The sequence below is a fragment of the Morone saxatilis genome, unplaced genomic scaffold (genome assembly GCF_004916995.1).
Source record: "Morone saxatilis isolate NCDOM2014 unplaced genomic scaffold, NCSU_SB_2.0 Contig2, whole genome shotgun sequence".
NCBI classification, from domain to species: domain Eukaryota; kingdom Metazoa; phylum Chordata; class Actinopteri; family Moronidae; genus Morone; species Morone saxatilis.
In genome coordinates, this window is record NW_023339762.1 from 8480190 (window position 1) to 8498984 (window position 18795).

Here is an 18795-nt window from a genome sequence, read left to right on the forward strand (position 1 = left end):
GACTGATAAAACTGCTTGTGAAACTATCATTACATAAAGTATCTCACAGTAGCAACAGATGTGTTAGTTATAACAATAACACACAGAGACACATGGTCATTAACATTTCCACTCCATTTAGTTCACTTTGGCTCATTATAGTGCTTACAGTTCAACTCTCAGCTGATGTGTTATTCTTACTCCAACAAACACAAAGGGAACCTCAACTCCTTGTACACTGAGGTCAAGGCACTTCACACATATCTTTCAATCTTCTTGCTCTCTGTTATGTACTCATATGTGTGTGTAAAACAGGCAAGCACACACTCACAACAATGTATACGTTTTCAAGCATTTTCAAGCTTAATTTAATTATTCATACTTTCAGCTAGAAACTCATTTAAAGTTCCCCATCGTTCGTACATTATCAGAACATTATATAACCTTTACATCCCATTCATACTAATTAAACCCTTTCACACTTTTCCAGCTCTTCATAAGCTTTCAGCTGGTTCTTCATACAAATAAAAGCTAGCTATGCAGTTTAGCGTCAACCTTTTATAAATTACCTTTTCTAGTTTAACCATGTTGCTTTGTGTTATTTTTCAGTTCACTTCTTATGACTGTGTCAAATATTTACTTTAAGCATTAAGCAGTTTAAATCATTTGTACTTGTGCTAGAAAGGGAGCAGTGGTCCCTGGCTGATGTTTGATAGAGCAGTTTTATGGTTTAAAAGTCTGCACACTAGCTAATATTATTTCACATTCACACACAAAATGACACTGATATATTGATAACTCTGAATAACTGACAGGGCGATGTATTTCTTTGATCTGAAAGTTATCCGTTACCTCTTCATAATATGTTAAGTTTTGTTTTACCACTAACGACCGACTAGCTTTTAAAAGTTAAATGTAAGTCGTGGCAGCCGATTGGTCCTGAGTGCTGCCTGTTTGTGTCGTGTTTCAGGTAGTACGACTCACTCCAGATTGATTGACGGGGCATTTGTCGAATAGAAAGTTAACAGGAGACTTGTGGCGAATCACCGGCTAGTTCATGCCTCGTTTTGGACCAATCAGGTTGTTGTGTTTAAGGATGTAACCAATCACAGCGAGGGGGCGGGCTCTCGTTAAAGGAGCGCGAACGGTTAAGGACAGACGGCGACGAGAAAATGGCGAATACAAGAAGTCTGTAGGTACAAGAATAACGTTATATGGAAACTTTAAACAAGCGATATATACGACCTGCTTAAGAAAAAGTCTTTCTGTTTACTGCCGCCGGTTACAACAGTGGACTATATTATCTGTGTCACAGAGGCCGGAGCTAACCTGTAAGTACCCTAACTTGAGTGTTGGGTGCTAACGTTACCAGCTAGCTGGACGTCGCAGAGACATGAAGGGTCGTAATGTGTAATGTGTAATGTTGGCAGCTGTAAATGGCGTCCACACACAATGAACAACCCGCCGGACTTCACTACTGTTGCATCTGTTCTCATGGCTTATCGTTGAGTTAAAGGCTGTGCGGGCTCTCGCTGTAGTTGACGGGATGGCTTTACACAACCTGGTTTTTGTTATTGATGTGGATTATGGAGATCACGAGTCAAGCGATCAGCTGGATGTCAGGAATCATTTCGTGAAACGAGGAATATTACAAGTTCTGCTGCATTTCAGCTGCAAGTATGGATTTGACAAAGTGCGCTGGGGTTTTAAATTCTTTCAGTCAAAGACTGGCCGTAATGCCCGGCTCATATCAAGGGGGTCAGACTTCAAGGAGCTTCGCCACAAAACCTTTGAGGATTTTGAAACAGAATTTGAAGCAAAGTTTGAAGTGAAGGTCAAACCATTCCCCTCTCGCCAGAAGCAGCAATCCAGTCAATCTGCTTCATTGCAAAACGCACTCAAAGAGACACTGCTGGACTTCCAGTGGGACAGACCCGACATCACCTCTCCCACTAAACTGTCCCTGAGGCCCAGGAGGTCCACTCGAGCTGGGGCGCCAAGTGTTTCACAGGAGGATGAGATTTCCAGCCACGGGAGGAATGTGGTGTTTATCATCTCGCAGTGTCCCCGTTCCCAGACACAACTGGTGGACTATGTTTGTCTGGGACACCAGGACCTGCCCACAGACGTGACAGAGCACCTTCTATCCAAGGGCCTTCAGGACATGATGGTTCAGCGACAGGTGGCTCTGCACTGGATTGACAGCAGATCACATGTCCAGGTGAGTGAGGGCTTCCCAAACTTTACACCATGGACCCCCTGTTGGAGAGGATTTCAAAACATCATGAAGACAATAATATTTATAGTCAGTCAGTGATCAAACTACATGTTGTATTATCACTGTAATTTACAGTCAGTAAAAGCAGCCAACCGTATTTCTTCTTCCTTTTGTTAATGAGTCCCTTTAACACACACAAAGACCCATTTTGGTACCCGGACCCCAGTTTAAACACCACTGACACAGAGTATTGAAGCAGTCAAGTGTGTTATCATAAGGCATCAACAAGAGCTGCACAATTTGGACAAAACAGCGTTGATAACAAATAATTTGGCTATATATATTGTGTCGCAGAAACATGATCTTTTGGGATAATACAATTTGTAGATGTTTTAAAACCAAACTAACCAGCAACTCTTCACTGTTTAACTGTGTGACATCTAGAATTGCTACAAACAACATCCAGTCATTAGTTACACATAGTTTACCTGCCAACGCGGCTGTTAAAATAAAATAAATGACCTTTTTCACTGACATAAGCAACTTTGATATGTGGTCTTATGGCAGGTCATGGGCTGTGAGGACCACCTTGGCTTTGACAAGCTGTCGGAGGTCCTGGCTCAGGTGGGTGGCAGAGTGATCCCTGTGGTTGCACTGCTGAATCTCTGCTGCTCTCAAGACGCCTTTGCATTCAAGTCCAGCATTGGATACCTGCTGTCTTCTGAAAAGCTTTACCGCCTGGCTTTTCCTGCCTTACGCGGTGTTCTGCGGTGGGAGAAAGGTTGGTAACATGGAAGAGAACGCTTATTATCATCTTTTATAACACAAACATGCCTGAAACAGTGCGGCTGTTGAAGATATTCAGGTGATCTGTAGTTTAAATACAGGTACTAAATAACATTGAGACATTATAGTGTACATGTGTTAGGATTTTACTTTATTTGCAATTATTTACCTGCCTAAATAAAACACGGTGTAAAAGAAACACCAATCAGGAGAAAACATATTTAAGTGTCTTTTGTCAAAAGAAACTAAACAAGCTTATAAAGTCAACTAAATCTATCTCTCAAGTGGAAATTATTAGAGCACTATAAATGACCTGTTAATGATTTTAAATTAAGCACATTAAACACAGTTTCCAACATGATCTGCCTTTTTTGTCTATGTGTTGTGTTTTTTCCCACCCAACCAGGGGATGTGACACAGAGCTGTGGCATCAGTGTTGAGCCAGCGTCTCGCAGGCAGAGGGTTCTCCCAGAGTCAGTAGAAGTGTGTCTGAAAGCAGTGCTGCAGGGCTGGGATGCCTCTTCACTGACACAGACCTCCACAGAGTCGTGGGTACTTCAGTGCTCCAGCAGCAATGATCAGGGAGCGGCTGTCTTCCAGGATCTCTTGATGGAGCTGTCTGCTCATGCTCTGCACATGGTGAGGCAGATTGTGTGTGTTCAGTGATGCAGTACAGCTCTCCTAGCTGAGGCTGAAATTATATATCAGTTTTCTTGTCTGCTACAGCATATATCTGCTCTGTGAATCACTTGTCCTTTGTTTTCCTTAGTCATCTACGTCAATGGAGACCTTATTTCAGTGCAGCCAGTCAAATCTTACATAAAGCAGTCCGTGTTCTTTCATTTTCCAAGGAAGCACCGTCACATTGAGCCATACAGCAGCCTGCTACACAACACAAGAGCCACAGACTTGAACCAACAACAATCCACATTAGCTTTTCTGCTAAAGCCCCCTTCTTGTCTAACTTACAAACAGGAGCACACTTTTCTCGTTGGGAGAGTGACCAAACGCATCTTTGCCATGAAAACACACTGCTAGCATCACTTTGCTAATAGCTAATTAGCTGCTCAGCTGCAGCACATTAAATGGTATGTAATTGTACCTGCAGATGTCACTTTGGTCTGGTTATATGCTGGTGTTTTCTACTCTTTAATACAATTAACAACACACCCACGACATGAAGACTGCAGCAAAGTTTGGACTCAAATATTTCTTTGGAAAACAACAAATACAACAGGTCTTTGTGATATGCTTTTCAGTTCCAAAAACATTTTGTTTTGCTATAATACAATAGAGTTTAATAATGTAGTTTTTCTTAAAATCATAATCAACATATCAACAGTCAGGTTTTCATGCCAGTCCCCCAGAGTCGAGTAGCAAAATTATTATTTATTTGTTTAATTTTGTTTTCTGTGAGCATTTACTGATTAATTTTTCCTGTCTTGTTTTTCCAGCTTTCTGAGGTGAATGACAGCGGCCTGGTGTCCTCAGCTGTCCTCTCCCCCTTGTCACACTGTACAGCTCTGCTTACCATTCTCGAGTCTGGAATAACTCAGCATGACCACCTCCTTAACACCGAAATCATTGCCCCCGCCACAACAGAAAGCTCAGTTGAACTGCCAGATGTTGTAAGCAGTGTCCTCGGAGTAGTGTATGATATAATGGAGGAGGATAGGGACAGTGTTGATGGTGAGGATACAATAGTAATATTCAGCATTCAAAACATCAAAAGCATATGTTGGGGAAAATGTGTGCCTGGATTTATCAGTAATTCTGTCAATGCATTGTTTCCAACATTTAGAGTTTATTTGAGCAAAATGTTTTAGGTTGACTCGTAGCTGTTAACAGTGCGCAGTTCACGTGTTACATTTAATATACTTGAATAGGATTGTATGATGTCATTTTCTTTTTTCACATGTAACGATAGATCCCTCGGTTCCTGCCTTTTTTGTATTTTTATGGTTCTAATCTATGTGTGCGCCTCAATGAAACTGAAAATGTTAGAGACTTTTAAATGTGAGATGGTAGCAGTATAGGTTTATATCCAATGCACGTTGTATTGGATTTATAGCGGTTTTATTGCGTCTATTCCTTAGACCAGCCAAAGCATCATCAGGTTCCCGAGTGGGCTCAGCAGGAAGTCAGCCATTGTCCGCTCACAACAGGTGTGTTGGAGAGTTGGTTCCCACAGTCAGACCACTCAGGAGTGAGTTCCCACTTAATGGAGTCAATGAGGTAAGAATGATTATGATTTTGAGATTTCTCTGTAATTTTTATATGGTGCTTTTGAAGCAAGACTTGTTAGAAAGATATAAATAAACAAATAAATAATCAAAGGCAACGTAAAACAAACTTGGCACAAAATATGACATATGGTCCTGAACTTTTGCTTACTCTGTTGGACAGGTTGCTGCATGCAGTGCCAGAGCAAAAGGAAGAAGAAGAGTTTTCTGTCCTACAGCAGGAGCTGATCAGTGGTCTGGCTGAATTGTATCAAACATCCCAGGGTGCACATGACAAGAGGGGCAAAAAACGTGAGAAAACCTCGTCTCAATGTTTGTGCATATTGCAGAGTTTCTATGAAGGTTGTGAAATGTGTAAAGTAAAAGTATTTAAGTTAAATGTAGGATATTGGGAATCACCTTTTACAAGTAAAGTGTTTGTTTGTTGTTAAGATCTTAACCTGAGTGAAAGCACAAAACATTTCTCTTATTCTTTCCCATCTCTGATCTACAGGTGGCGCCCAGCGCACACCAGTGAAACAGAAGATGAAGACCATGAGCCGCTCCCTGCAGATGCTCAATGTGGCACGGCTGAATGTCAAAGCCCAAAAGAACCAGACTGAGGCTGAGCAGGTCGGGGTTGAGGGCAAGGGGCCAGACAGACAGGGGAAGAGACGGTCAAGTGACAGGAACAAATCTAATGGAGCGAACACCGTCAGTGAGTGTGCCCATTAAAACTTTACAACATTCACTCTCTGTTTGACACTTTGGGAAATATGCTTATTTGTTTTCTTGCAATTTCACTAATGTACCATGTCCCTTCGTCCAGGTTTTACTAGTGAGGCAGAGTTACTGTCCCATCTGAAGTCCAGTTACGAGAAGACCGTGGTAGACAGAGACTCGTCCCTCCTCACTGGTGTCCAGCAGCTCTTGTCTGCTTTGAAAACCTTTCTTCTCGTAGAACCAGACCTGGAGGTGAGACACATGGCGGCTTTAATGTATTTTAGGATTCTAACCTGTTTCATTCTTGCTTCAGACTGGTTATTATTAGTTGATGGTGGATGAATTGATAGATTGATTTAAATGTTAATTAACAAGGTGGCGATACAAGATGCAAAACCTTTTTGTATCCGGAAATTTTAAGCATTCAGTGCATCACATAAAGTACATTAAAGCCCAGTTATACAATTGGACTATTAATTTGCATTTCATAATATGTTATGTGTTCTTTGCAGGTAAAGATCTCCCTGTTTGTGCAGCAGCACCTCCTCAAGACCAGCAAAACAATCAGGCAGCTCTATAGCACAGTTGCTGATGTTGATAGCAAAGTCAGAGAGTGAGTTCTTTCTACCTTTCTTTGTTATCTTGTTTTTAGAGTCATTTAAACACGTAAAGCTCACACATTCTCCAGCCGCTTCAACACCTGGATGTGATTATACTGTCTCTCAGACATTTGTGAAATGTTTTGAAACTCCCATTGACATGTGCCCATCCTCCTTGAGAATTAAAAGTTAATAAAGTAATGCTATTCTAAAGTCAAGTCACTTATATATAAGTGTTCCCTCCTCTAGGTGCCAGCTTCAGGCGTTGCTGAGACTGGAGTTGAGCAGACTTTTTTCCTCAGAGCAGTCTGACTCACTGGATGTTGATCAGATGGTAGAGGAGGTAAGATGGGCACTATTGAGTCCTTAGTGCAGTTTTTATTTTTGATTTAAATGTATTTTTTTCATGTAATTGAAGAAGAGTAACAGTGGTTACACAGTATGTTGTTTTCTTTAAAAGTCAGTGCTGTCATCGGTTTGCCATATTTGATTAGTTGTCTATTAGTGATGTCACAATACCAGAAATGTATGTACTTTAACACACACCCCTTTTATTAAAACTTGTGAACATTACAAAAAAAACAACAGAAGAAACAAATACTCAATGTACTTTTCTGCTTGCTTGTTTGCTTTCCTCCCTTTTAGTTGATCGTTTCATTTTCAAAGACTCGCTGTCAATCAATATCAGCCTACATCAGTCTATTTTTTACCTCACGTTTGAATCCCTTTCTTTATCATCTGTGATGTGATCCGATTTCCACACAGTGTTTGTGTCTTGCTCATAGTTCAGTTATGTAATCCCAGCGCACCACAAAGCATCTCTCCGCCCCCCGTTTCTATCACAGTTCTAGTTTAGGGGTGTGTGGTCATTTTGAGACTTGCTTTGTATTGATATCAATGCAAAAGCAGTCATCATTACAGATTAGTCCTCCTCCTACACACTGCCAGTGGGACCTCTCGCCTACATCAAACGGATTATTTGCAATATGTGAGAACATGTGTGACCAGTTTTTTGGAGTTTATATGTGAAAACGGTCTTACTGTTTTTGTTAACGACGAGTCAAGCTGGAGCTGTTGCTGCAGCTGCACTTTTTAAATTCTTCTGTGCTCATAATGTTAGGCCGTGAATGTTAGGTATTGATTCTCGTGACATACCCATCATCTACATTATTAATCACAGTAAAATAATTAGATATCCAATTGTATTTAAATATTCCAACATTTAATTTATATTTTTTAAGTTTCAAACCATTTTGACCAGCAAAGTTTGTGTCTTGAACTCCACTGGTTGCACAATAGAGCAAAAATAAACAATAACCTCTCCTGTTCCTCAGGTGGCTGAAATGCTCAGGATAATCTCCCTCACAAAAGACCCAGTTTTCCTAGCAAGGTTTCTTCAAGATGAGGTCCTCCCAGGGTAAGTGTGTAGGGCTGCATTTGTTTGTATTCCACAGAAGTATATAAAAAAAAAAACAATAGCAAAAGTATAGAATAAAGGTATTCTTGGTCATTTTTTTGCTGGATACAAAGTTTAGAGTTTGAAAACAAAGACTGTAAATTATATATTTAGTTAAAAACTGATGATTTAGAGTTTCCTGTACTTTTGTTTCTCAATTGCCATTAATATTTCTCATCTATAGGTAAAATCTAACAATAGTCTTTCTGTGACATGGCAGGTTTCTGACCGCCGTTCCCAGAGTGCTTGCAGACGTCTACCACAGTCTGGGCACCCAACTACCTGAGGCTTTGGTGGCTGTTCTACCTGCTGACTTCTTCAGCGACGAATCAGTTGCCAAGGACAGTGTTTCTCCTTCAGCCTCCTCACCTCCCCTCTCCACACACAGCCTGGTTTCTGATGGCAAAGATCGCCTGCAGGACCTGCGAAATCGCTCAGCCAACAAGAGGAGGTGAGGGGAGGCTGTAGAGTGAAGATGAGCATATGTAACTGGAATTAAAGCGTAGTCATTGGATTTTTAGTGTTCAGAAACATTTTCAGTTGTATGATTAGGAATGAATAGAAATGTCACAATATATTATTGCGCATCTCAGTTAAAAACACTCAGATAAACATATTGCTGTGGATTTGAATTATCGGTTAATTAAGAATATCCTCACGTGAGTGACTTTAAAAAGCCTATATTGATTTCTTGATTTATTTTGGAATTGTGACAGTGGGGAGCCCACATCTTTCTAAAATCCTAAGCCTGTCACCATGTCTTGAAGCTCGGCTTTCCCAATGTATCCCCAACAAAAACGTTAAACTGGATGTGTGGAAATACGAGGTGCCTATCTGAGGTGTCCTAACTGATGCAACAAACGTCTTCTTTTTCTTTACAAACCTAAAGTGATTTCAGTATGTTTTTGATGATGATTGATAATATTCGCAGAATCGCAATTATTTTGCCTAATCATATCACAAAATGTACGTATTGTCCCATGTCTAGCCATGTTTTATATATTTTGTAAGCTATAGGTTCAAGATTTAAAAAAATTTCCCACCTTTTTTCTGTTTTATTTTAGGACTGGGATGCTGACCCGTCATCGCAGTATGACTGAATCATCACAGAGTCTTCGCCAAATAGAGATGCCTAAAAAGACTACAAGAGCTGTAAGATAACCATAGATAATTAACCACAGCTTATATCTCTGTTGGGTTATTATAAAACCTTTAACTAGACTTTTCATAATATCTCTATTTGTTGTGTCTGACCTGCTTGGAGTCATTCAAAGGAATTACTGTGTTACCGATTGTCTGACTTCTCAAATGCTTACTGTGTTGTCCTGTGTGAAGACGATCACCCAACTAAGACCTGAAATGACATTTGTACATATATTATCTTACAATAAATGTTTTGTGTTTTTGTGTTTTCATTAGTCCAAATCAAAGGTCTGTGTGGCTGTGGAAAAGCCTGTTGCAGAACCACAACCACAGAAACAAGAAACACAAGGTATGTTCTGTTTTACATCTGACTTCACATCCAGCACCACACCAAAATATATCTCAACTTTTCTAGTGATTATAAAATGGTTGTAGTTTGATCCTTAATCAAGAACAGTGACTGTAGACAGCTTGACCTGTCACTGTTTTCACAAATAAGCAAACCATAAACTCTTTAAATCCTCCTTTAAAACTGACAGGGAGATATTGGTTCATACTCTAATGATACATTTTGGGCGCAGTATCACCTTTTGACACCTTGAAATTTGTTTTGAAAAAAGTAGTCAAATTTAACAGTAGGCAATATGTTCACTGGAGAGCACTAAATACAGACTATGTTCTGATTGTCCACAGAGGTGACGAAGGTGAGAAGAAACCTGTTCAACGAAGAGATTACTTCTCCTTCAAAGAGAGCCAAGCTGCCGAGGAGTCAGTCTGTATCCGCTGTGGATGGATTAAAACGCAAGCGATCTAATGAATCTGAAGGTAAACAGATTCATTATTCCCAATGCATTGAGAGAAAAACTGTTTATAAAAGGAGGAATTGAAACTTTATATATTTAAGATACTCACTTTTACATTTTCAGTTACATAGAAATAAGTTTAGTGTATTTTTCAGTGATAGTTTGTCCCAATGTACACCAACAGTTTATCTAAAAGGAAATTCTTCTTTTTCAGAGAGGCACAAACTTCTAACAAAGAAAGTGTGTGAAACACCCCATCACAAGCAAGTGTCCAGTCGCCTCCTTTATCGGCAGAAAATGGGAAGGTATGTTTATCAATAGTTTGCCTTATTGAGGCATTTTCTTCCATTCTTTAAAAATTATATTTATTGTATGATCCATAAATCATCTGCAGTCATGGGTGAAGGTCGGCCAGTAAGTTCTGGTACAATAACAAACACAGCTGCAAAAGTTAAATCAACATAAACAACAGTTAGTTTTCTTGTAAATTGCTTCTTAATTGTTCCAGTGCGTTTGTGCCTCGCACATAGCTGTGGGTTTTTCATCCTGGAGAAAACCCCTGCTGCCTTTCCAAAACTCTGTAGTTACTGCTGGCTAACATCAACTTGTGCTGCAGCTGGCTGTCTGACAGTCGAGTGCTGTGGGTTGATTCTCACAAAAATCTTAAGTAAAATGACAAAATAAGCCAAGATGTTTGTATACATGTGATAAGCTACCTCTGGCATGATAACAGTGCATGTGTGCATCTTTACTTTCTAAACACACAGTGCTGAAGGGTGCATTTGATTTAATGTACCTGTAGTTTTTTGTTGTTGTTGCAATTGCATTGTTGCAAGTTATGTCAACAATCCCTAATTCTGCATCATTTATCATATCATTTTCTACAAGTTAAAAAAATGTAAGCACTGGGTGTGAGGAGAAAAATATGAAGTGCTGAAGGGTGGTAGTACGGCAAGAACGTCAATCTACTTTCACCCCTGTCTGCAGTTGCTAATTATTTTTGATTAAATGTTTACCTTTGTGTTTTTTGACTATTCTTTTTAAGGAGATCTGTCCCAACTGAGGAGTGCATTGTGGAAGAGTCACCAGTAAAACCTGCAGAAGGTATTGTACTGATACTACTGGTTTTTGTTGTTTTTTCACACCCACACGTGTATTTACGTACACAACAAAAGTATGCGTTGTCTTTTGAAATTAAGAAACAAATCGCAGATAAACACAGCAGGAACCTTGGGGCTTTTGTATGGCTTTTGTAGGGGCTAACCCTAACTCTATTTTAAAATTTTAATGAACATTTATCTTGTAATAAAATAGCTCACATTAATTTTAAACTTAATCTTGCATACAGCAATTGACTTAAGTAAACATATTTTCTTTAAAAATAGAATATAATTGCCATAAATGTATTTTGTTTGACATTTGACATTGGTATATTGTAATTAGATTTTTTTTTTCTTTACAATTTAACACAACTCAAGCATTCTCTGTAACTTAGTCTTTTTGTGCTTTGGTTTTGATACAGACCTAAGAAGGAGCCCAAGGATAAAGAAGTTTGCTAGAAGACACACAAACACTTTCTACTCAAGTTCTCAACCTCGCTCCCGCAACCTGGACAGGGCTCTCTCTGCATCCCAGCTTACACTCAGTGATGGCAAAATCAGTGGGGTTAATGTAAAAACAGTTCGGTCTCCCAGGCACCTTCTCTTTGGGGCAGCTGATTCCCCCAGTCGTCCTTCTGACCAGTATCCTGCAACCAGGGCCACCAGGTCACAAAGGTCCACAGACTCTAGTGTCTTTGAGGTAAGTTCACTTTTATTGATTTTATTATTATGGTTCACCAAACACGCCCCATGCATTAGTTACTTTACTACCTAAAGTATTTTAACATCTGCAAATAAGTGCTACCACAGTCAATTTAAAGTTGTACAATCATATTAAAAAAACATTTCTGGACACAATGTAAAGTGATTGTACACTGATTTCCTTTCTTAACTTACTGACAAATGCCATTGGCACTTTGACTATACCGGGCAGCATGCAAGTGATAATAATGATGCGTTATCTGGTCGGCCTTCAGAGAGACTGCCGATCAATCAGAACACCCTTAATGATATGTCGATTTTGTGTTCACAGCTTGATTCCGCTGCCCCCAAGTAGTCAAAGAAATGAATTATTACAGGTTTAATTACTATTTTGTTATTTTGTGTGTGTGTTTTTAGAGTCCAAATAAGACGCCAACGAAATCACCCAACAGATGTGGTAGGGCCATCCACGGCATCACAACCCCCAGGACCCCTCGAACCCCAAAGACCCCTAAAACTCCTCCTTCTTCCAGGATGCATGTTTTCTCTGTTCCAGAGAGCCCTGTTGCTGGCAGCTCTCGTGAGCTTGGTATGGCTCTGAGGGGCAGTCCTTTCAGATCTCCAGCCAGAAAGACTCTTGTGGTAGAGACACCTACGAAGCAGAGCCCAGTGATGAGCCCACTGAAGGGTATTCTCAGGACTCCGGTCAAGGCCGTGATCGAATGCCGCTCCTCTTCTGGAATACGTCTGCTCAGTAGCCCATTTTCTAATACTCCCAAGAAGAGCGTCACATGGTCGCCATCCCCTCGGAAATGTAGCGTGGCAGAAAACAGTATTGCTTTCAAGGTGCCAGAGTCGTCTAGTATTGCATCCCGCACTTCTCCTCGACTGTTGAAAACACCAAACACTTTCTACAGTCCTGTCAAAAGCACAAACACTAAAAGAGACATTTTCAAGACCCCCCAAAAGACTTGTCAAGTAAGCCTTGAAAGGGTTTCTGAAAATGCAAATAGTGTTATTTTGACAAAGGAAAAAAATCAGAGGTCCTCTGAAAAACTTCACAAACAGATGAAAACACCTGAAAAAAGTGACACTGTTAGTAGACTGGAAATGCCTCCTCCACAGTCTACACCGCCTCTAGACCACTACCTCTCACCTAAACCCAACACTAAAACTCAAACAAGGACGCCCAGTCCTACTTACCAAATTAATACTCGCTCTGGGAGAACTCCATCCAAAAGTTCAAACATTGCATCCCCATGTAAGTCAGTGTTTACACCAGTAGGAGGTACTGTTTCAGAAAGATCAGGTACTTCAGGAAAGTCTCCTGCAAAGTCTGTGACAAGAACGAGGTCTGGTCAGGGTGCCAGAACCACCAGACTTAACCTCAGATCCCAGTCTAGTGAGAACGTTGCCTCCAAACTAAACACAGAATCTGCTGAGAACTGTGACCTTGTGGAAAAGAACATAGAGTCAGATCCAAAAGACGAGGCACAGGATGAAACGGACTCCAGTTCCCAGACAGATTCACAGCAATTTGACTCTTCACATTTTAACTCTGGATCCACAGAAGATGAGAGTATGGACATTGTTAGTGCTGCAGTTATTAAGACCCAGTTTAGTGGAGGTCTCAAGATGAACATTAGCTTCTCACGGAAGCCTTCACTGTCCGGTGAAGACTTTCTGTCGAACACAGCCTCTCCTAAACCACGTGTGCCACCCCACGGCACACCCAGCCGGAGCTACGGCTTCCGGCAGACCCCAGACCGCCAACAGAGGGAGGCAGCTGCTCGTTTGGGGTACGGAAATGAATCTCCTCGCTTTTCAACCCCTAGAGGCCCAGCAAGAACTAGTCGACAAAAGGGCGTGGGTACTCCGAATCCTCTGACTTACCAAGTAGAAATGGAAATGCAAACATCAGGACTTCCCAAGCTCAAAATCAAACGCACAGATTCGATGAATGCGGGTGATTTGGTCTCAGGAGCTCAGAGCCCATTAGTTGGTGTGAAACCTTCTCAGCTGGAAAGCCCTTTGACGTTGTTCTCTAAGCACAGGGATCCTGGGTGCGTCTCACCGTCTATGTGTACTCATGTCACGCCGGCCAAGAGCACGCCTGGAAAAGGTGGAAGCGTCCAAACTTACATCTGCCAGTCTTACACCCCTACACGCCATCCTGGAGGAACGATGTCTCCTGCTGCAACTGCGGAGATCATTCCCCTGACTCCTTCACCTCAGAGTGTGGGGAAGGTGACCCCAGACAACCTCAACAGCTGGCCTCGCAGGAAGAGAGCTCAGATTGGGGTGGTTGGAGGCAAGGATCGTGGCCTTAAGGGCGAGCCTTTGCTGGTGGAGTTGCTTGAGGAAGCTGAGCTTGGAGTTAGCAGATTGCAGGACGTTGAGGACACGGATGAGCCCTCAAACAACAAAGCTGCAATAATAGCTTTGACTTCCAAACAGTTACCCTCAGATGCAGACGCATCTCCTCTTTCTCCACTGGAAGACTTGTACTGGATAGAGAAGCTGGCTCAAGAGGGTGACTGTTCTGATCAGACAGCCGAAGAAGAAATGATCTGGGCTGCTGGAAATGGAGATGTCAAGTCATGTAAGTTGTGGTTCACAAGTTCTTTAAAAAGATGTTTGTCATTTTTTAAACAATGTTACAAATTTAAAGGTCTTGAAGTTACTTTCATTTTTGAGTTAAAATTGCTTATACATTCTGGCCATATATTTATTATGCAGTGGGGTTGAGTGATTGGACGAATATATCGGCAATTGGGAGTCCAGTAGGCCAATTCTTGGCTGATTTCTGTCAAATTATTAAGCTAATTTAATGGTCTGCCTCCGAGAGAACCACTCAGGGACAGATGTTCAGTTCAGTTCAGTTCAGTACACACTGAGCCGCTGAACAAGGGAGAGGAAAATCAGCCGTTGAGCCAGTGTACTGGCACAGCACACACATGAGCAAATATATCGGTGAATGTTGGAAAATTCTAACATATTGCCCAACCCCTGCAATGATATGAGAAAAAAGCAGGAGAATGTTCACAGACGTAAAACTATGACCAGTACATGTAGCTGTAGTTTTGTCCAATTAGCCCAAGCTAAAGATACACCATTTAAAAATGTTCAATGGCTTTTAAGATTAAAAAAATTATTTTAAATGATTGCATGAAATTCAAAAATAAAACCATAATTTTGTCACTTCTGTTTTCTCCCCTTTGACAGTGGCGACTCCTCCCAGCTCCAAGGTGAGGAAGCCGGTGACAGCGAGTGGGATTTTGGCCCTCACTCACTCTCCGTTGTTGTTCAAAGGCAAAACAGGCTCTGCTAGTAAGAGAACGCCAAATTTTAAAGGTGAGATATACAGTCCTTACGTTTTTAATTTCGTACGGCACTATTTAACAAAACATACCCTCACATCTACAATATAAAATTTAGGATTGATTTACATATCTTTTTGTAAATGGGATATAATTACTACATTGTTAGTCATGTTTTCTTATTATGTAATATATGATATGATAATACCTTACTGTACTGCATACTGTATTCAATCACCACTAGTATACACACACATTATCCATTTTAATACAGATGTCAACCACTGTTATGTTCTATACTATGCTGTGAATATTTGTCTAATTTCTAAAGTCAAATGTTTATTTGGCTTTAGCATTTATATATTACCAGGACGGGACACTGACTGCTGGACGCTACAGTCTGACTGGCTGCTTGCCAACCTGCCAAATGCTATGGCTATAATACAGTCACACAATACAAGTCACGTTACTTGGTCACCGGAGTTGTTCCTTCTTTACATACTGGACATTTAAAAATCCCTTCTTCCAGCCGTTACAAGTAACCGTGGACAAAATCTACAATCCTGGTTCTGTGTAAAAAATCTCTGTTCCACCAGACAGTGTTTCAGGGTTCCCACGCGTCCCGGAAAATCTATGTTGTCCTGGAACATTTTGATTGTATGTTAGCCTGAGCTGTGGCCAGATTCATGTTGGAGAAAAACTGAACTCAGTTCAGGAAGTGAATACATCGGCTGTAGTGTGAAAGGCTAAGCACTCCATGAAAGCGAGCTAATACAGAGTGTCCCCTAAATAATGATTACCGTTTGTCAGCATTTGACCTGGAAAACGATTTCTTAAAAAGAGTGGGAACCCTGAGTGTTTCTATTCTTAGTTGCAGTGGAGGGATAGTAACACAAAAAGGGAATTGTCTGAGAGTGCTGAAGCCTCATATTAGCCTTAACTGAACTTTAGAATACATTTTTTGAGGGCTGTGAATTTTGTTCTCCAGACTTTAGATTAAAACTGCTTGAAGGAGTGTGTGCACGATGCACTGGAGGAATATTTACAGCCAATGTAACACCAGTGATCCTTTCAATGTGCATATGGGCCCGCTGTTTTAAGAACCCATCCTTTAATGCTGCAGCATTCACTGATATGTTAGACAATAGTGTGCTCCTCACTTTAGGGGCAGATGTGTAAAACCAAATCCATAAAGAAATCGTATCCCAGTTTGATGTGGAAGACGTTTACAGAGCCCTGATCTAAAACTCCTCAAACGCCATCTGTGGTCCACCTCACTAATGGGAACAAATCCCTGCAGCCGGGTTCCAAAATCCTGAGGAAAACATTCCCACGAGAACGGAGGCTGTTGTAGGAGCATATTAATGTGCATTGTTGTGGAATAAGACGCTCAACCGTCACATATAGTGCTGCAACAATCAGCCGATTAACTGATTGATAGACTGATAAACTGACTGTCTTTGGTCATTAAATAAAGTTCTGGACAGTTGGTGGAAGTGATTAATCAATAACCTATTTTCTACTTGTCCAGGTGAGCCAGTAGGTCAGAGCTCTAGCATAATTTCACTGGCCTAACAGCCGAACGTGAACAAACAACCTGAAATCTAACAGTAAAGGGAATGTCAAGTTCATTGTGTTTAACTGATGTTATTATGTCCTTAAATTTTGTAGATGAGGCTGCGTTGGCGAGGAGGGTAGACGTTGATGACGTGGAGCTCTCTCCCTTCAGCCAGCCGGCGAGACACTCCAGCACAGGGAAGACGTACAGCAGGAAAAGACTGCTTCACTGAACCACAAGACTGTAAAAGCAGCAAAAGGATTGTCCACTCTGTGTTTCACTGTGAAGCTGTGTCTTTCTGAGCCATATTTTGTGAGGAGTGCTTTTGATGGCAGATCTGAAAGATCTCTTTCAAGCGCCACTTGAAAGGCTTTTCTAGATGAATGAATGTCCCTTTCAGTCTCTTCCACCAACACCTTTCATTCTGACATCATGTTCTAACCAATGGATTTTGTTTTAATCTGAACAGTTTAAGATTTAAGATTATAAATAGGTTTTGCACTGAGTTGGAAAAACTATGCAGTTCTGCCAATATGTTTAAAATTGCCTTTACTGTTCCTACTAATGATTTTATCATTCAGAATACGCCATGTTTTCTGCATGGGAAGCTAAAAGGTTGGAAGATGGTGATATTATGCGTCATCATTGCTTTTCCAAATAGTAATCAGTCATTTTACAATCAAGTCTGAAGCCTAAATGTGTTAGTATAAATACTATTCATGTTTATTTATTAGTTTGTTTGTTTGTTCTTGTCATAAACTTGATTTTGAGTAAAAGGGAAGCCCTACTGATTTAGTCATATTGTAAATATCTTATGTTGCCAAAGTTTTATGTAAATAAATATCAGTTTTCTGACTTAAGTTATTGAAAATGTTTTTGTTTTTATCCTGTAATTGTGCTGCTTTGTCAAGATTCACACTTTTAAATATTTGACGAAGTAGGGAAAGACTAGAAAACCCTGAGTGACTCCTTGAATGTGACTTATAATTCAAGTTCATCAGCTGCCAGCAAATAAAGGAAACCTGATACTTCCATCCTGTTACCACCTACCTGCTTGAAGGTCAGTCCTGTAAAACTATAAAACTCTTTCAGTAGGTGGTGCATTAATGATTGTTGCACACAGGGAATTACATTTTAATAGCTGCTGATAACTAATTCCTAATCACATAATCAGGATTATAAAATTTTAGTTTTTATTTGTTCTCCTCAGAACTTCTCGTTGCTTGGTGTGTGAATTGTTAAGTCTGATAAGGTGAGGTAAGGTGGCCTCTGAGGTGTGCTGTTCTTGTATGTCAGTTTAGGCTGCATGCCAACATGTTTCTGAAGTAGTTCTTCATTTTGGCCCGTGCAGCGACACTGAGAATTGTTCTATCCAGTCGCCAACACACGTCTTGTTCATGAAAGACATTTTGATATGTCCTAGTAGGACTTAATAAATAAAATTATATTTAGCTGCTTGGTTTCAGGTTCCTGGGATTGAGCATGCTGGCTCAGTAACACTGTCTTGGTTTACAGGAATACAACAGAGCCATTGTTAATGTTATTAGTAACGCCTGTGATTCTCGTATTATGACAGGTCGAAAGTCTGCTGTGAAAAAGGCCTGTCGAAACGCTGTAGATACGTATTTTTTGACACTGACAAAACGGAGTCTAATGTCAAAGTGACATGTTTACTAAATTAATTACATGCATGAAACAAGACTACCCTAGTACACTCTCTTCAAGTCGAGGTCCTTTGGCAGCAGTGACGGCCTTTAGTCCGGATTGATCTGTATCAGCTTTGCGAGTGTGGACGCTGCGAGTCTTCAGCTGTTCCTATGTACAGAACTGCTCAGACTCTGTGATGTTAGCTGGAAGTCTATGACTGAACGGCAGCTTTCAAATCCTGCCACAAATAATGGATTGTACTCCGACTTGGCTTCTCCACAGGATTAACATTGTTTTCTTGTACTTTAGTGTACTTCCAGAAGTCTCTGGGACCTTCCCCACAGCATGAGGCTGCTGTTACCAGCTTCATGGTGTGGATGTTTGTGCCACAGGCGTCTTGGCGGCCTCCCTCACAGCTGTGACACTGTTGACGATTGACCTTCCTGTATTCTGAGGAAACCACCTTCCAGATACAGGTGTATTTAATCTTTAATCACTTGGCACACCCTGATTACACACAGGTGATCTTATTATGTTAC

The 18795-nt window shown here is 40.7% G+C and overlaps 1 protein-coding gene across 1 annotated transcript; it reads left to right on the forward strand.

Moving 5' to 3' along the window:
* The first annotated feature begins 1525 nt into the window (after positions 1-1525).
* Positions 1526-17536, forward strand: ticrr (TopBP1-interacting, checkpoint, and replication regulator). Its single transcript, XM_035665867.1, has 21 exons — positions 1526-2200; positions 2765-2978; positions 3390-3622; positions 4438-4672; positions 5080-5218; positions 5390-5517; positions 5720-5923; positions 6035-6180; positions 6441-6541; positions 6777-6870; positions 7862-7944; positions 8204-8434; positions 9048-9135; positions 9403-9475; positions 9820-9951; positions 10144-10234; positions 10975-11033; positions 11452-11729; positions 12149-14333; positions 14957-15085; positions 16723-17536. The coding sequence occupies exons 1-21, from the start codon at positions 1526-1528 to the stop codon at positions 16839-16841; spliced, it is 5637 nt and encodes a 1878-aa protein (XP_035521760.1). The 3' UTR covers positions 16842-17536.
* Positions 17537-18795: the final 1259 nt, after the last annotated feature.